General features: G+C 48.9%; 1 protein-coding gene across 1 annotated transcript in view; it reads right to left on the reverse strand.

Moving 5' to 3' along the window:
- The window catches only part of plcb2 (phospholipase C beta 2), a 142,581-nt gene that overhangs the window by 74,273 nt on the left and 51,113 nt on the right, over positions 1 to 17,195 (reverse strand). The window contains exons 14-16 of the mRNA XM_033026598.1: positions 11,801 to 11,966; positions 5,174 to 5,265; positions 1,432 to 1,528 (exon numbers count right to left, since the gene is read on the reverse strand). Of these exons, the coding sequence (XP_032882489.1) occupies positions 1,432 to 1,528; positions 5,174 to 5,265; positions 11,801 to 11,966 (355 nt within the window). The remainder of the gene's footprint in view (positions 1 to 1,431; positions 1,529 to 5,173; positions 5,266 to 11,800; positions 11,967 to 17,195) is intronic.

Here is a 17,195-nt window from a genome sequence, read left to right on the forward strand (position 1 = left end):
GAATCCCTTCTCTCCAGAGATGTTGCCTTGTGTGTCTATCTTGAGAATGACTTGCGCCCACTCTGATTTCATGAGCTGATGAAACCAGTGTCAGATCCACAGACTTTCATCCACAGATAGAGTGGGAACTGCCTAATGATGTGCTCAGCAGGGAGCTTGTGAAGCCCTTCAGGTAATAAAAATGCACTGCAGGTACTGGTTTATACCAAAGACAGACACAAAGTGCTGGAGTAACTCTGCCGGCCAAGCAGCATCTCTGGAGAAAATGGACAGGTGACGTTTCGGGTTGGGACTCTGAAAGGGTCTATTCTCTACAGAGATGCGGCCTGACCTGCTGAGTTACTCCAACCTTTATCAACATTGAAGGATCCTGACCCGAAACGTCACCTATCCATTTTTCCAGGGACGCAGCCTGACCCGCTGAGTCACCCCAGCACTTTGTGTCTATCTTGCGAGGTTCATTCCACCATTTCCACAGGGCTTCTGTGGGTTCCTGATGCACAGATCTAATATCGCCTAGAATACCCCTTTGTGGGGTCAAATGTCAGAGATTCCCAGGCATCATGGAGTCTTAGGTACATACAGCACGTGAACAAGCCCAACTTATACATACACCTTATGCCCCTCATTCCTTCTATCCAGAGATGCTGCCTGTCCTGCCGAGTTACTCCAGCATTTTGTGTCAATCTCCGGCAAATGCTAGGCGGGTGGTGAGGGGGGGGGGGGGGAGTTTATTGGCAGATGGGTGGACAAAGGCCAGAGATAAAAAGACAAAAAAGTGAGATAAGGAATGCGAATAGAAGATAAACACAAAATGCTGGAGTACCTCAGCAGGACAGCAAGCATCTCTGAGTTACACCAACATTTTGTGTTTATTTTCAGCATAAGCATCTGCAGTTCCTTCCTACACATGCGATTAGAAGAGGCGTATATGTGAAGCCAACGGGAGAAATATAGAGTCCTCACCTCTCAGCGACGACTCTGGCAATTTGTGTCTTTTTTGGTAAAACAGCATCACATAAATTCATGTTCATAAGTGATAGGAGCAGAATTAGGCCATTCGGCCCATCAAGTCTACTCCACCATTCAATCATGGCTGATCTATCTCGCTCCTAACCCCATTCTCCTGCCTTCACCCCATAACCTCCGACACCCGTACTAATCAAGAATCTATCTATCTCTGCCTTAAAAATATCCACTGACTTGGCCTCCACAGCCTTTCTATGGCAATGAATTCCACAGATTCACCACCCTCTGACTAAAGAAATTCCACCTCATCTCCTTCCCAAAGGAATGTCCTTTAATTCTGAGGCTTTGACCTCTGGTCCTCGAATCTCCCACTAGTGGAAACATCCAAGCCTTTCACTATTCACGATCTGCGTTTCCTTGTGTCTAAATGAAACAAGTTGCCAGGAATATTGGATATCTTACCCTTGGAGAGCTCAAAAGAGTCAAACTTCACGGGCTGAATGTAGTTCACCAGACTAGACATCTCCGCATATGCTCTCACTTCCTGACCAGCAGTCCCCTATCAGGAAAAAACAAAAGCAATAAGTACAAGATGCTCCTCAGTTAAGGGCCTGTCCCACTTGCGCGACTTTTTCGGCAACTACCGGCATCCGTCATAGGTCGTTGCAGGTCGCCGAAAATTTTCAACATGTTGAAAATCCAGCGGCGACCAGAACAAGGTACGACTTTTTCGGCAACTACTCACGACCGTACTGGCTTCACCCCGCGACATGTCGCCTGTATGGTGGTGAGTAGTCTCCTAATCACCCAAGGAGTCGTAGCATCTTTCTGGTCGCCGCTGAATTTTCAACATGTTGAAAATTGTCGGTGACCTACGACGGGTGCTGGCAGCCGGGAAAGCGGGAGAGCGCTGTCTACACGGTGCAAAGCCAAGGTGATACAGACACACACCGCGATGAACAGGAAGGTTAAGACGGCTAGCACATTGTACGATAGGTCCTTTAAAAAGGGGGGGGAGAAGGAGTGGAGACACTTTTAAGAAGCCAGCCAACATTTAATAAGCCAGAGATACACAGCTGTGACGTTCGGCGGGCATTTAACATTACCGGTCGGTTTTCCTTGGTTCTGAAAACTCGTGCTTACGTTTTTTCCCCCCAATGAGCAAATGAAAATGCGCAGTCAGCAAAGGCGATAAACTAAAACTACCTCGACTACCTCGACTACCCATAACTACATGGCGACTCCACTACAATTGTACCTACGACTACAGGATTATCGATTTTATCCATGGCGACCAATTTTTGGTCGCAGAATAATTTTCAACATGTTGAAAAATTTGCTGCGACCATACTGAGGCCGCGACTAGTTCGCAGAATGCGGGAACTCCTCGCGACCATGAAGGAGACTCACCAGAGACCATCAGTGAACATGTGGCGTGTGGCGAGCACAGAATCTCCTGGACTCGCCTAAAATGTTGCCTAAGTGGGGCAGGCTCTTTATAGGACCATGTGAAGAGGAAAAGGTTTGCGTGTCTGCAGGAGAGGGGAATCAAAGGGACACCGTGTACATCAAAGGGAAATCTGGTATACTGTTTAGTTTAGTTTAGTTTAGATACAGGCCCTTCGGCCCACCGAGTCCGCACCAAACCTGCGATCCCCGCACATTAATACTATCCTACTCACACTAGGGACAATTTACACATACGTCAAGCTAATTAACCTACAAACCTGTACATCTTTAGAGTGTGGGGGAAAACCGAAGGTCTCGGAGAAAACCCACGCAGGTCACGGGGAGACCGTACAAACTCCGTACAGACAGCATCCGTAGTCAGAATCGAACCCGGGTCTCTGGCGCTATAAGCGCTGTAAGGCAACAACTCTAGCGCTGCGCCACAGTGACTCCCGTAAGGAGCAAACAAATCTTTGGTTGGTGAGGAATCTCCCAGACTGCTCCCAGTGATCACGCTCTTCAATAAAGTCTTGGTTGCCTTGCCCGATCTTTGTGGAGCGTTTTAAAGTTTTTTTTAACAGAGTGCAACAGTAGGTTTTAGCCAATGTAACCAGAAGGGCGTGTGAATTGGGGGGGGGGGGTTACCCATGTGTCAGATGCCCTTGCCCTCCTTAAAAACATGAGAAATAGGAGCAGAATGTAGGCCCAGAGGCCTTCAGGTCCGCTCTACCATTATGTAAGATCAGTTCATGCTGTTGATTATATCCTCAACTTGTTTTCCCTGCTTGGTCGCCATCACTTTGAACCCACCCTCCAAGTGTCTATCTTTTCCCGCAGCTCTGACCACATTCAATAGACAATAGGTGCAGGAGTAGGCCATTTGGCCCCTCGAGCCAGCACCGCCATTCAATGTGATCATGGCTGATCATCCACAATCAGTTCCTGCCTTCTCCCCATATCCTTTGACTCCGCTATCTTTAACAGCTCTATCTAGCTCTCTCTTGAAAGCATCCCGAGAATCAGACTCCACCGCCTTCTGAGGCAGAGAATTCAACAGACTTCCGCACACCATTCAATGTCTCAATCCCCAGAGCTCCCTCTGCGGTAAAGAATGCAAAAGGTTCACAGATCTATGAAAGAAGTTCCTCCTCATCTCCCAAATGGACCCTCAACCTGAAACTCTCTCAAATTCTAAATAGCCCCATGATCATGTGTGATGATCAGAAACACCTTTTCTGCATCCCGCTAACAACCGTGATCTTTGTTTCAGGAAGATAGACCCACATTCAAGTTCACCTTCTTCATGCCTCACGTGAACAGCTTCCCAAGAAAGGAACTGGTTCCTTAAATAAGGAGAATAAAACTATAGGTAGACACAAAATGCTGGAGTAACTCAGCGGGACAGGCAGCATCTGAATGAAGAAGGGTCTCGACCCGAAATGTCTCCCCCATCCTTCTCTCCAGAGATGCTGCCTGGTCCCGCTGTGTTACTCCAGCATCGTGTGTCTGTCCCAGGCATGGTCGCCCCGACACCGTTACAGCAAGATTTTACATCAGCAGCATAATCAAGGACGAGTCGCACCCTGGTCACTCCCTCTTCTCCCCTCTCCCATCAGGCAAAAGGTCTAGAAGTGTGAAAACGCACACCTCCAGATTCAGGGGCAGTTTCTTCCCAGCTGTTATCAGGCAACTGAATCATCCCACCACAAGCGGAGAGCAGTGCTGAACTACTATCCACCTCACTGGTGACCCTCAGACTATCCTTGATCGGACTTTACATCTCTACTGCCCCTGGTGGTGGATGCGCAGGGAAGGGAATGGAGGGATGTGGGCTCTGAGCCAATAGATACGTGATGGTCTGAAGAAGGGTTTCGGCCCGAAACGTTGCCTATTTCCTTCGCTCCATAGATGCTGCTGCACCCGCTGAGTTTCTCCAGCACTTTTGTCTACCTATGGTCTTGGCATCATGTTCAACATGGAACTCGTGGGCCAAAGGGCCTGTTCTTGTGCTGTACAGAACTACGATCTATGTTAAGTATGATTGTGCCTATGTATAGTGAGACTTCCACTGAAGTGAATGCAAGGAAGGAATTTATCTATAGTTTGGTACATATGACAATAAACCCACTGATACACCCCCCACTTCATACGGGAGGCTGTTGAAATTGATAAGCAATCACCTCTATTGACACTTGTGCACTGAAGCCCTCTTACACAATGCAGCCTGCAGCCCCTTTAGTCTTTTAGCTTGCAGTGACAAAAATAAACTTGTAGCCATTAAAATTGAAATTTATGTTTGACAATCCTTCTGGAAACAAATAGTCACTGCAAGTCTGAAGCTCTCTTGCCCAGCTATTTCCCCCATCGACATGAATGCTTATTTAAATGCGACTTTCTATAATGCGAGGTTTGTTAGGAAATCAACAGCAGAACTGCATGCACGGTTACAATGGCACGTAAGTGAGGGCACAATGGCTGCTGCAGAGGGCATTGAGTTGGACTGGCGCGGTGGGGATCAGGGCATGCCCGATCCAGGATACGGCAACTGCCCTGCTTCCGAAAAAGGTACGCTGAAACATTTGTGATTTGCAAGAACCTGATGGCCTTTCGATTAACAACTGAGTCATGCCCCATAGACGGGCTGATCCAACGGGACTGAGAAGAATGTTCCCAGACCAGGGTTCACCAGCATCTTCAGACTGCAACATGAGAATGACACACGTCGACCCAGATTGTGAAATGCAACTTCTCGTACCTCATCGGATGCATTCTTCTTATGTTCTTCCTCGTCTTCCTGATCAATGGGCTCCTGCTCCTCCTCATTTTCACACTGCTCTTCAGTTTCACCTGGAATCATCCAAGGGAAAAAACTATCAGCAGCTACACAATACAGAGTTACAGTGGGGGGTGTATCAGTGGGATTCAGTGTGGGGTGTATCAGTGTTACAGTGTGGGGTGTATCAGTGGCTGGCAGTACCATCAAGGATCCACACCATCCTGGCCACACACTCATCTGCCCGCTACCTTCAAGTAGAAGGTACTGGAGCCTGAAGACTGCAACATCCAGGTTCAGGAATAGCTAATTCCCCACAGCCATCAGGCTATTGAACTCAATTCAAACAAAACTCTGAGCATTAACAGCCCATTATCTGTTTATTTGCACTTTATCTGTTTTATTTATTGATGTGTGTATATATTTACACAATGGTATATGGTCACACTGATCTGCTCTGTATTTATGCCTACTATGTTCTGTTGTGCTGAAGCAAAGCAAGAGTTTCATTGTCCTATCTGGGACACATGACAATAAACTCTCTTGAATCTTGAATCTTGAGTGTTACAGTGTGGGGTGTATCAGTGTTACAGTGTGGGGTGTATCAGTGTGTCACTGAGGAACGTCTCCCCGTTGGATTGCAACCTTGTCGGGGAGCTTGCGTGTCTCAGTGACCACTAGAGCTACGCCAGCGGGAGATTCGTCTCCTGTTAGGGTCTCCCATGCTGGACAGGTCGAAGGGTAGAGGCGAGATGAAGAGCGATCCACTGGTCCTCCAGGTTGGAGGTTGAGCACTGGGCTAACAACCCTGTCTCGTAAAACACATATGTTACGGAAACTGCAACTGAAGGAATCAACACCACTGGACGTGATGGACTTCCAGGGCTATCGGCAGATGCTAGACCTGACCTGGGGTAGTGTCCAGAAGCTAGCCCAGAACAGACAGGAGTGGAGGAACTTTGTTGCTGCCCTACATGCCCGGAGGCATAATAAGCAATAAGTAAGTAAGTAAGTACTGAGGAGCATGGGGTGTATCAGTGCACAGTCAGGGGTATTGGTATATTAGCGTTCACAGTGAGAAAGCTTTTGAAGGGGGTGAACAAGGGGACTGGTCAAAAGGACAGGGCAGTAGACATTGTCTTTCTGAGCATGAACAAGGCTTTTGACAAGGTGACACATGGTAGGCTAATCTGGAAAGTTACATTGCATGAAATCCAAGGGGAGCTACCAATTGGATTCAAGTTTGTGTTGGAGGAAGGAATCAAAGTGTCGTTGTGGAGGGTGGTTTTCTGATGTGACCAGTGGAGTGCTGCAGTAGTCGGTGCTGTTTGTTATGTACATGAAAGATTTGGACAGCAATGTGCTTAACATTATCAGTACATTTGAACAGTGAACTGTGAGGAAGGATATCCAAGTTTACAACAGCATTTAGATCATTTGGGAAGGTGGACCAAGGAATGTCAAATGGAATTTATCCCTGGTATGTCAAACCAGGGCAGGACTTAGACAGTAAATGGTAGAGCAGAGTTACTGCCTTACAGCACCAGAGACCCGGGTTCGATCCTGACCATGGGAGCTGTCTGTACAGAGTTTATACAGTCTACCCGTGACCTGCGTGGGTTTTCTCTGAGATCTTCGGGTTTCCTCCCACACTCCAAAGACGTTCAGATTTGTAGGTTTATTGGCTTGGTGTAAATGTAAAATTGTCCCTAGTGTGTGTAGGGTAGTGTGAATAGACAATAGGTGCAGGATTAGGCCAATGCGGCCCTTCGAGCCAGCACCGCCATTCACTGTGATCATGGCTAATCATCCACAATCAGTACCCGGTTCCTGCCTTCTCCCCATATCCCCCTATCTTTAAGAGCTCTATCTAATAATGCCCCTGTCCCACTTAGGAAACCTGAACGGAAACCTCTGGAGACTTTGTGCCCCACCCAAGGTTTCCGTGCGGTTCCCGGAGGTTTTTGTCAGTCTCCCTACCTGCTTCCACTACCTGCAACCTCCGGCAACCACCTGCAACCTCCGGGAACCGCACGGAAACCTTGGGTGGGGCGCAGAGTCTCCAGAGGTTTCCGTTCAGGTTTCCTAAGTGGGACAGGGGCATTTAACTCTCTCTTGAAAGCATCCAGAGAATTGGCCTCCACAGATTCACTGAGGCAGAGAATTCCACAGATTCACAACCCTCATCTCCGTTCTAAATGACTTACCCCTTATTCTTAAACTGTGGCCCCTGGTTCTGGACTCCCCCAACATCGGGAATATGTTTCCTGCCTCTAGTGTGTCCAAACCCTTAATAATCTTATGTTTCAATAAGATATCCTCTCATCCTTCAAAATTCCAGAGTGTACAAGCCCAGCCGCTCCATTGTATCAACATATGACAGTCCCGCCATCCTGGGAATTAACCTACGCTGCACTCCCTCAACAGCAAGAATGTCCTTCCTCAAATTTGGAGACCAAAACTGCGCACAATACTCCAGGCGCGGGGATCGCAGGTCGGTGTGGACTCGGTCAGCCGTAGGGCCTGTTTCCGCACTATATCCCCAAACTAAAAATAACTAAACTACACTAGAGCCTTGGAGAGTGATGCAGTACAGAAAGAATGGGGAGTTCAGGTGCAAAGCCCCCTAAAGTTGGTGAGTCAGGTGGACAGGTGTGCTGAAGGAAGTGTTTGGCACACCTGCCTTCACTGGGACGGAGACTGAGTGGGTCCTTATACATCATGATGCCCTGTACAAGTGGTTGGTAAAACTACACTGGCAGTAGTGTATGCAGTTCACGACCCCCAGCTCGTAGAAGGATGTCCTTAAGTTGGAAAGGGATTCATTAGGATATCCTCACCTCCTCTAACGAATCTACTGCATCTGGTGTTCCCAACATGGCCTCCTGTACACCAACAAAATCAGGCACTGGCTCGGTGAACGGTTCGCTGAACACTTGAGCCCAGTCCACCAAGGTCTACTGGATCTCCTGGTTGCCAACCATTTTAACTCCTCTTCACATTCTCACACTGGCCTTTCTCCATTGTCATAGAGAGGCCACAATCTGGAGAAACAGCACCTCAGCACCTCATATTCCACTTGGGCAGCTTACACCCCATTGAACTCCAATTTTAGGTAACTTCAAAACCCCTCCCCCTTCTCTCCCACCCCCTCTCTCCCATGTGCACCACCTGGAATCTAGCTTCAAAACTCAATACTTTTGTGTCACTCTTTCCATTTCTGGCCTTTGCCCAACTATTTGTCTGTGAAAATCCCCATCACCTGTGTTCACTTATTACTGGAGTAACTCAGCGGGACAGGCAGCATCTATGGGGAGAAGGATTGGGAGACGTTTCCGGTGACATTTCAGGTGGAAAGAAATATCTCAGCCTGAAACATTACCCATTCCTTCTCTCCAGAGATGCTGCCTGTCCAGTTGAGTTACTCCAGCATTGTGTGTCTATCTTCAGTGTAAACCAGCATCTGCAGTTCCTTCCTACACACATTTCACCTATTACGTCAGGCTTTGTCCTGCCCCTCCTCTCTTCCAGCTTTCTTCACCACCAGTGCTACCCGAAATATCACCTATCCATGTTCTCCAGAGATGCTGCCTGACTCACTGAGTTACTCGGGCACTTTGTGTAAACCAGCATCGAAGTCTGAAGAAGGGTTTCGGCCCGAAACGTTGCCTATTTCCTTCGCTCCATAGATGCTGCTGCACCCGCTGAGTTTCTCCAGCAATTTTGTGTACCTTCTGCAGTTCCTTGTTTATCCACAAGGATGTTTGCTGGGCTCGCAGGCTTGAGCTATAAGGTGAGTCTGAAGAAGGGTCTCGGCCCGAAACGTCATCCATTCTTTCTCTCCAGAGATGCTGCCTGTCCCGCTGAGTTACTCCAGCATTTTGTGTCTATCTTTACCTACAAGGAGAAGGCCCTAGTGAGACCACACCAGGAGTATTGTGTGCAGTTTTGGTCTCCAAATTTGAGGAAGGGCATTCTTGCTATTGAGGGAGTGCAGAGTAGGTTCACCAGGTTAATTCCCGGGATGGCGGGACTGTCATATGTTGATAGAATGGAGCGGCTGGGCTTGTACACTCTGGAATTTAGAAGGATGAGAGGCGTTTTATTGAAACATGAAAGATTATTAAGGGATTGGACACACTAGAGGCAGGAAACATGTTCCCAATGTTGTGTTAGTCCAGAACTAGAGGCTATAGTTTAAGAATAAGAGGTAGGCCAATTAGAATGGAGATGAGGAAAAACCTTTTCACCCAGAGAGTTGTGAATCTGTGAAATTCTCTGCCTCAGAAGGCAGTGGAGGCCAATGCTTTCAAGAGAGAGTTAGATAGAGCTCTTAAAGATAGCGGAGTCAAGGAATATGGGGAAAAGGCAGGAACGGGGTACAGATTGTGGATGATCAGCCATGATCACATTAAATGGCAGTGCTGGCTCGAAGGCTGGCTCCTCCTGCACCTATTGTCTATTGAGAGGTTGGATAAACTGGATTTTTTTTCATTGAAGCATAGGAGGCAGAGGGGCAGGGGATTGTAACTAAACGTCAGGCTGTTGAGGGAATTCAGAATATAGTGTGCAGGGGTCCGAGTCCTTGTATTTATCCAGCGTGTATGTAACGTGCAGCCTGGAGGGCTGGAAATATAACGCCGGAGGATTATAAAACAAACCAGCGCATGTTGGCACAGGGGCCGTTCAAGTTTGCACCATCCAGACGAATGCTTGAGGGATAGGGGACAATAACTAGAAGAGATACTGTTGACATTCAATGCGGACGTGCTTGCCAAAGATCACAAGCTGTCTGCCAGATATTGTTCGCTTCCACAGCCAGCGTGAGTCATCTAGAGTGCATTGCTTGCCCGGGACCAGCGCTGAGGACGCACCCTGCAGCGTCAAACACTCACACAGTCCACACTCGCCACCATCACACACTGATGTATCATGTAGACTTCAGTGTAACACGGTGATGGGCCCTGCACGCCAAGGGGATGGTAATCGCGGAAAATGAAGTATGGTTTGGTGTCAGCTGAGGGGAAGGTGACAACGAGGCATACAATCAACAAAATATAATCAGGAGGACAGTGAAACTAGTGGGAGAACCATGGTGGAGGAGGGACTGATCTCCTAATATCAGTGACTGGAACACCAATACACCCCACACCGTAACACTGATACACCTGGGGTTGCCAACGTTCTCACTCCCAAATAAGGGACAAAAGGTCAAAATAAGGGACAGATTCCCGACGGCAATTCGTTGACCGACTGGGCCGTGGCTGGGTGAATGATGAGTTGGCCCGGGTGCTGGACTGCACACAAAGCCCAGCCGGCGGGCCAGCTGAGGAGTTTTGGCCCGGGGCCCCATCCAACTCATGAACCGATCATCGGTGGTGTCGGCGGTAAGCGAAGGTCCGAAGGTCAGACAGCTGGCCGGGCTGCCGACCGACGGGGCCACGGGCGAGGTGCTGCTGCCCACACCCCTCTCACTGTGACAATTGGCTGCACCCCTCACATTGACACACTGACACACCTCACACCTGTGAGTGGGACACATTAAATTCTCTGTAATGCTGATATACCTTACAGCCTTCACTGTGAAAAAGACTGTTAGCATTCACCTGATCCAGGCCTCTCACGATCTTGTACACCTCAACCAGGTCACCCCTTAGCCTCCGATACTGGTGGGAGAGTCTAGGACCAGAGGTCAGAACCTCAGAATTAAAGGGCGCTCTTTTAGAAAGGAGGTGAGGAGGAACTTCTTTAGTCAGAGGGTGATGAATCTGTGGAACTCATTGCCACAGAAGGCTGTGCAGGCTAAGTCCATGGATATTTTTAAGCCAAATTCTAGATTAGAATGGGTGTCAGGGGTTATGGGGAGAAGGCAGGAGAATGGGATTAGGAAGCAGAGATCAGCCACGATTGAATGGCGGAGTAGACTCGATGGGCTGAATGGCCTAATTTTGTGAGTCATACAGTATGGAAACGGGCCCTTCGGCCCAACTCGCCCACACACGCCAACATGTCTCAGCTACACCTAGTCCCACCTGACTGCGCTTGGTCCATATCCCTCCAAATCTGTCCTATCCATGTACTTGTCTAACTGTTTCTTCAACGTTGGGATAGTCCCAGCCTCAACTACCTCCTCTGGCAGCTCGTTCCATACACACACCACCCTTTGTGTGAAAAGGTTACCCCTCAGATTCCTATTAAATCTTTTCCCCTTCACCTTGAACCTAATTGCTCTGGTCCTCGATTCCCCTACTCTGGGCAAGAGACTCTGTGCATCTACCGATCTATTCTTCTCATGATTTTACACACCTCTATGAGATCACCCCTCATCCTCCTGCGCTCCAAGGAATAGAGACACAGCCGACTCAACCTCTCCCTATAGCTCACACCCTCTAATCCTGGCAACATCCTCGTAAATCTTCTCTGAACCCTTTCAAGCTTGACAATATCTGTCCTACAATATGGTGCCCGGAACTGAACACAACATTCTCAAGGCGGCCTCACCAACGTCTTATGCAACTGCAACATGACAATAACTTGTGAACATGATATTCCAACGTTCCAGCCTATCCAACTTGCATCAGAGCAGCCAGTAGGAAGAGAAGGCTGTACCTGTCTGCGTTGTTTCCCCAGAGGCTGCCTCCTCGACCACGGAGTCCATGCTCTTCCTACTCGTCCTCTCCTGGCTCCTGTTGTCAGCAATCTGATTCTTCTTGTTCTTGATGAGGATCTTGCCCAGCAGCTCCCGGGGGCTGGGGACGGGAGATCCAGCTTTCAGCTGCCACAGAAGGGGCAAAACACATTGAGATGCGCATCTAACATCACATTGGTTCCATTTTACTTATCCATTTTACGGGAGCCTGAAATCTGCAACATCCAGGTTCAGAAATAGCTGCTTCCCCACAGCCATCAGACTATTAAACTCAACTCAAACAAAACTCTGATCGTTAAACAGCCCATTGCACTTTTTCTGTTATTTATGTGTGTGTATATATATATATATTCAATGGTATATGGACACACTGTTTTGTATTTATTTATGCCTACTATATTCTGTTGTTTATCTGAAGCAAAGCAAGAATGTCATTGTCCTATCTGGGACACATGACAATAAACTCTCTTGAATCTTGAATCCTACTAATCCAAGCCTGGCACGCTGGTTATATTCGGGTCGGGTCTGAAGGAGGGTCTTGACCCGAAATGTCACCCAATCCTTCTCTCCTGAGATGCTGCCTGTCCCGTTGAGTTATTCCAGCTTTGTGTCCAAGCTCCTTATATCCTGCAGCCTCATTGCACAAACCAAGATGCTTAATGTACTAGTACCCGACCACACTATAGAAGAGAGGGTCGTGGAAGTATTAAAGCACACAAAGGTAGATAAATTCCCAGGACCCAACCAAGTGTAATCTAGGGCGTTCGGGGAAGCTAAGAAAGAAGTCGCTGGGTCGATGGAAGAGAAATTTGTAATCTATTCCGGTTTATTGTCACATGCCATCATTCCTGTGGTCACCCCTGGCATCGGGAAGAAGGTACATGAGCCTGGAAACTGTAACGTCCAGGTTCAGGAACAGCTTCTTCCCAACAACCATCAGGCTATTAAACACTACAACCTCCAAATAAGCTCTGAACTACATCAAGGAATTTCTTCAGTCAGAGGGTGGTGAATCTGTGGAATTCATTGCCACAGAAGGCTGCGGAGGCCAAGTCAAGGAATATTTTTAAGGCAGAGATAGATAAATTCTTGATTAGTACGGGTGTCAGGCGTTATGGGAAGAAGGCAGGAGAATCGGGTCAGGAGGGAGAGATGGATCAGCCATGATTGAATGATGGAGGAGAATTGATGGGCCGAATGGCCTAATTGGAGCTCCTATCACTCATAGACATGAACCATGAGGCATCGGTTTTATCATGGTCTGTTGTGCTGCTGTAAATAAGAATTTCATTGTTCTATCTGGGACACGTGACAATAAAACACTAACTCTTGACTCTTGGTGCAAAAGTACAGTGAAGCAGAGGTACAATGAAAATCTTGCTGGCAGTATCACAGATACATAGACTCAGACAGCACATAGAAAATCGTAAGATCATAAGTGATAGGAGTAGAATTAGGCCATTCGGCCCATCAGGTCTACTGCTCCATTCAATCCTGGCTGATCTATCTCCATCCTAACCCCTGAAGAAGGGGTCTCTCCTGAGATGCTGCCTGTCCCGCTGATTTCAACCCCTGTCCCACGGTACAAGTTCATTCCAAGAGCTCTCCCGAGTTTGCCCTGATTCGAACTCGGAGATTTATGGTAATGGCCACTCGTCGGTACTCGGGGCTCTCGTGGACATTTTTCATCGTGTTGAAAAATCTTCACGAGTCTTCCCGTGCTTACCTGCCTTTAGCGAGTCTTCCCGAGTACCTGCCGTTAGCGTTACGAGCCGCTAAGAGACGTCCCCGAGCACCGACGTACCCGCTACGTTCATTCTCCGTGCTTACCACGAGTTTGTTTTATTTAAAACTCGGGAGAGCTCTTGGAATGAACTTGTACCGTGGGACAGGGCTTTCACTCCAGCATTTTGTCCCTATTTGAGACTGTGGAAGGCTGGGCTGTGGCTAATGTTGTGCATTTATTTTAGAAAGGCTGTAAGTATAAACCTGGGAACTACAGGCCGATAGAGAGAATTTATCATGCATTCGCAAAGGCAAGAATTGATTAGGGATTAGGGATAGTCAGCGTGGCTTTGTGCATAGGAAATCTGATGAAGATTTTTGAAGAGGTGACAAGTACTCTGAAGAGGGCTGTGGTCTCTGGCCTCATGTCCTCTATGTCCTCATTAGGCCTATGTCTGTCATTCCCCTACACTGGGTAAAGTGCATTTACCATATCTATACCTCGCATGACCTTGCGCTCGTCTATATCTTCTTCTTCTTCTTGTGTATGGCGTGCACAGCCGAAAGTTGTGGACAACTTGTTCTATTTGGTCTTCTTTGATTGTGCACGCCGGGTTGATAGCATTCGTCGAAACAAGTCGGACCACGTGAAGGTTGTAATCTCCCACCCCCCACGTCTATATGATCACCCATGATTCTCCTGCACTCCAAGCAATAAAGTCCCAGCCTGCTCAACCTTTCCCAATAGCTTAGGCCCTCGAGTTCTGGCAACATCCTCATAAATCTTCTCTGCACCCTTTCCAGCTTGACACCATCTTTCCCATAATGCTAACGGTAGGGGCATTCGGTAACTCGTGACGTTTTTACATCCCAGCAAAAAAATGTCCACAAGTGAAAAAATACTCGTGATGAAAAAAATTGTTACTTTTTATACCTACTGTTAGCATTACGAGCCGCTACGAGACATACACGAACTCCTACGGACCCGCTACGGACATTCTCCGAGTTCGAATCAGGGGAAAACTCTTGAATTACCTCGTACAGTGGGACAGGGGCTTTATCAGTCTAAACCCCAGTGAATACAGGCCCAGTGCCGTCAAACGCTCAATGTTGACCTACTCATTCCTGGGATAATTCTCGTGAACCTCTGGCCAGCACATCCTTTCTCAGATATCATAGTGGCGGCGCGGCTCTGGCTGCAGCGGCTCTCCGGCAGTCCTGTCTGTTTTGTGTTTTTTGGGTTGTTTATTTTCGTTTTGGTTAGTCTAGTTTTTGGTTTTTAGTTTGTGTTTTGGGGGGGGGGGGGTTGAAACGGGGCTTGCTGTCTCTCCCTGCGGGGGAATGCGACTTTTTCGTCGTATTCCCCTTCTCTGCCTCCGTCTGCGCTGAGGCCTAATGGCGGAGCTGGCGACCTCGAGGCTCAGGAGGCAGAGCCCGCCAGGACTCGCACTGAGCTCGCTCCCGTGAGGACGGCCCGGCTCGGGGCTGGAACAGGGCTTTCGTGAGGGGCTGTGACGGCCGGCCCGAGGAAGGCACGGTGCTCCCGTCGGAGTAGCCGAGCTCGGGGAGGTACGGCGTTCCCAGCCTGAGGAAGGAGCGGCGCCCGGTCGGGGCGGCCCAGCCTGAGGGAGGAGCGGTGCCCGGTCGGGGCGGCCCAGCCTGAGGGAGGAGCGGTGCCCGGTTGGGGCGGCCCAGCCTGAGGGAGGAGCGGCGCCCGGTCGGGGCGGCCCAGCCTGAGGGAGGAGCGGTGCCCGGTCGGGGCGGCCTGGCCCGAGGGAGGAGCGGCGGCCTGGCGCGAGGCTGAGACGGTGGCAGTACTCACGTGAGGGCGATCCGGCTCGGGGCTGGAACGATGCTCCGGGGGCTGGGACGGCAGTTCTGGTGGCGGTGGCCTGAGACCGGGGGTTCGGCCGCGGGCCAGCGGCTGCGTCAGCAGGTCTGGTGAGCGGCAGCTTCGACTACCCCGGGCCGCGGTGTTTGAGCCGCGAGGACAGGTTTTAACATCGCCCGGGGGGTATCACCTCAGCGCAGAAGGAGAAGAGGAGGGAAGAGACTGCAGCCCTAAGACTTTTGCCTCCATCACAGTGAGGAGATGTTGGGTGGACTCACTGTGGTGGATGTTAATATGTGTTTATTGTTGTTTTTTATTGTATTGTATTATATGTATGACTGCTTAAATTTCGTTCAGACTTCGGTCTGGATGACAATAAAAGGCTATTCTATTCTATTCTATTCTATTCTATATGGTGCCCAAAATTGCTCACAATGCTCCAAATGCGGTCTGACAAACACCTTCTAGAGCCTCAGCATTACATCCCTGTTTTTGTATTCTATTCCTCTTGATACCAACGCAAGCATTGAGTTTGCCTTCCTTACTACCGATTCATCTTGCAAAGTGAACCTCGTGGGAATCCTTCACCAGCACTACTACAATTTATGAATCCTCTCCCCATTTAGAACAAAGTCTACGCCTTTATTCCTACCAACAAAATACATGACTCCACACTTTGCTACATTGTATTCCATCTGCCACTTCTCTGCCCACTCATCCCCCGCCCCCAGTCACCAGTTTAGCTTCACTGCCCTGCGGGTCTCAGATGTGGTGTAGGTGCAGGGGACGTGTAGGAAGGAACTGCAGATGCTGGTTTAAACCGAAGATAGAAACAAAAAGCTGGAGTTAAGATTCACGACCTAATTCACAGCCCTTTTTACTCGTAGACATTTTTCTTCATGCTAGAAAAACGCCCCGACCTACTTGATGCCACGAGTACCTACGACTAGCATCACGGCTTGCTACGACCTATCTACGACCTCGTCACGACTATGCTGCAAGTATGAGTCAAGAGGTCGTGAATTAGGTCGTGAAAGTGGGACAGGCCCTTAACTCATCGGGTCAGACAGCATCTGTGGAGAAAAAGGAAGCCTGCACCAGCACTCCCAAGTCCCCTTGCATCCTGTTTTGACCCGAAAGGTCACCTATTCCTTTTCTCCAGAGGTGCTGCCTGACCAGCTGAGTTACTCCAGCTTTTTGTGCCTATCTACAGGTGCAAGGGAATAGATATTGCCAGCTACCAATCCATCCAATCCATCCGAGGACCCAAACAGTCTTTCCAGGTGAGGCAGAGGTTCACTTGCACCACCTCCAACCTCATCTACTGTATCTGCTGTTCCAGTTGTCAACTTCTCTACATCAGCGAGACCAAGCGCAGGCTCGGCGATCGTTTCGCTGAACACCTCCGCTCAGTCCATCTTCACCTACCTGATCTCCCGGTGGCTCAGCACTTCAACTCCCCCTCCCATTCCCAATCTGACCTTTCTGTCCTGGGCCTCCTCCATTGTCAGAGTGAGGTCCAGCGCAAATTGGAGGAACAGCACCTCATATTTTGCTTGGGTAGTTTACACCCCAGCGGTGTGAACATTGACTTCTCTAACTTCAGATAGCCCTTGCTTTCTCTCTCCATCCCCTTCCTCTTCCCAGTTCTCCCACCAGTCTCACTGTCTCCGCCTACATTCTATCTTTGTCCCGCCCCCTCCCCTGACATCAGTCTGAAGCAAAGATCCTATAGCAAGCAAGATAGATCACTCGACGAAAAAGACGTAGTACGGTCATGGGCAGATTCATGGGTGATT

This window comes from Amblyraja radiata, chromosome 9 (assembly GCF_010909765.2).
Source record: "Amblyraja radiata isolate CabotCenter1 chromosome 9, sAmbRad1.1.pri, whole genome shotgun sequence".
NCBI lineage: Eukaryota > Metazoa > Chordata > Chondrichthyes > Rajiformes > Rajidae > Amblyraja > Amblyraja radiata.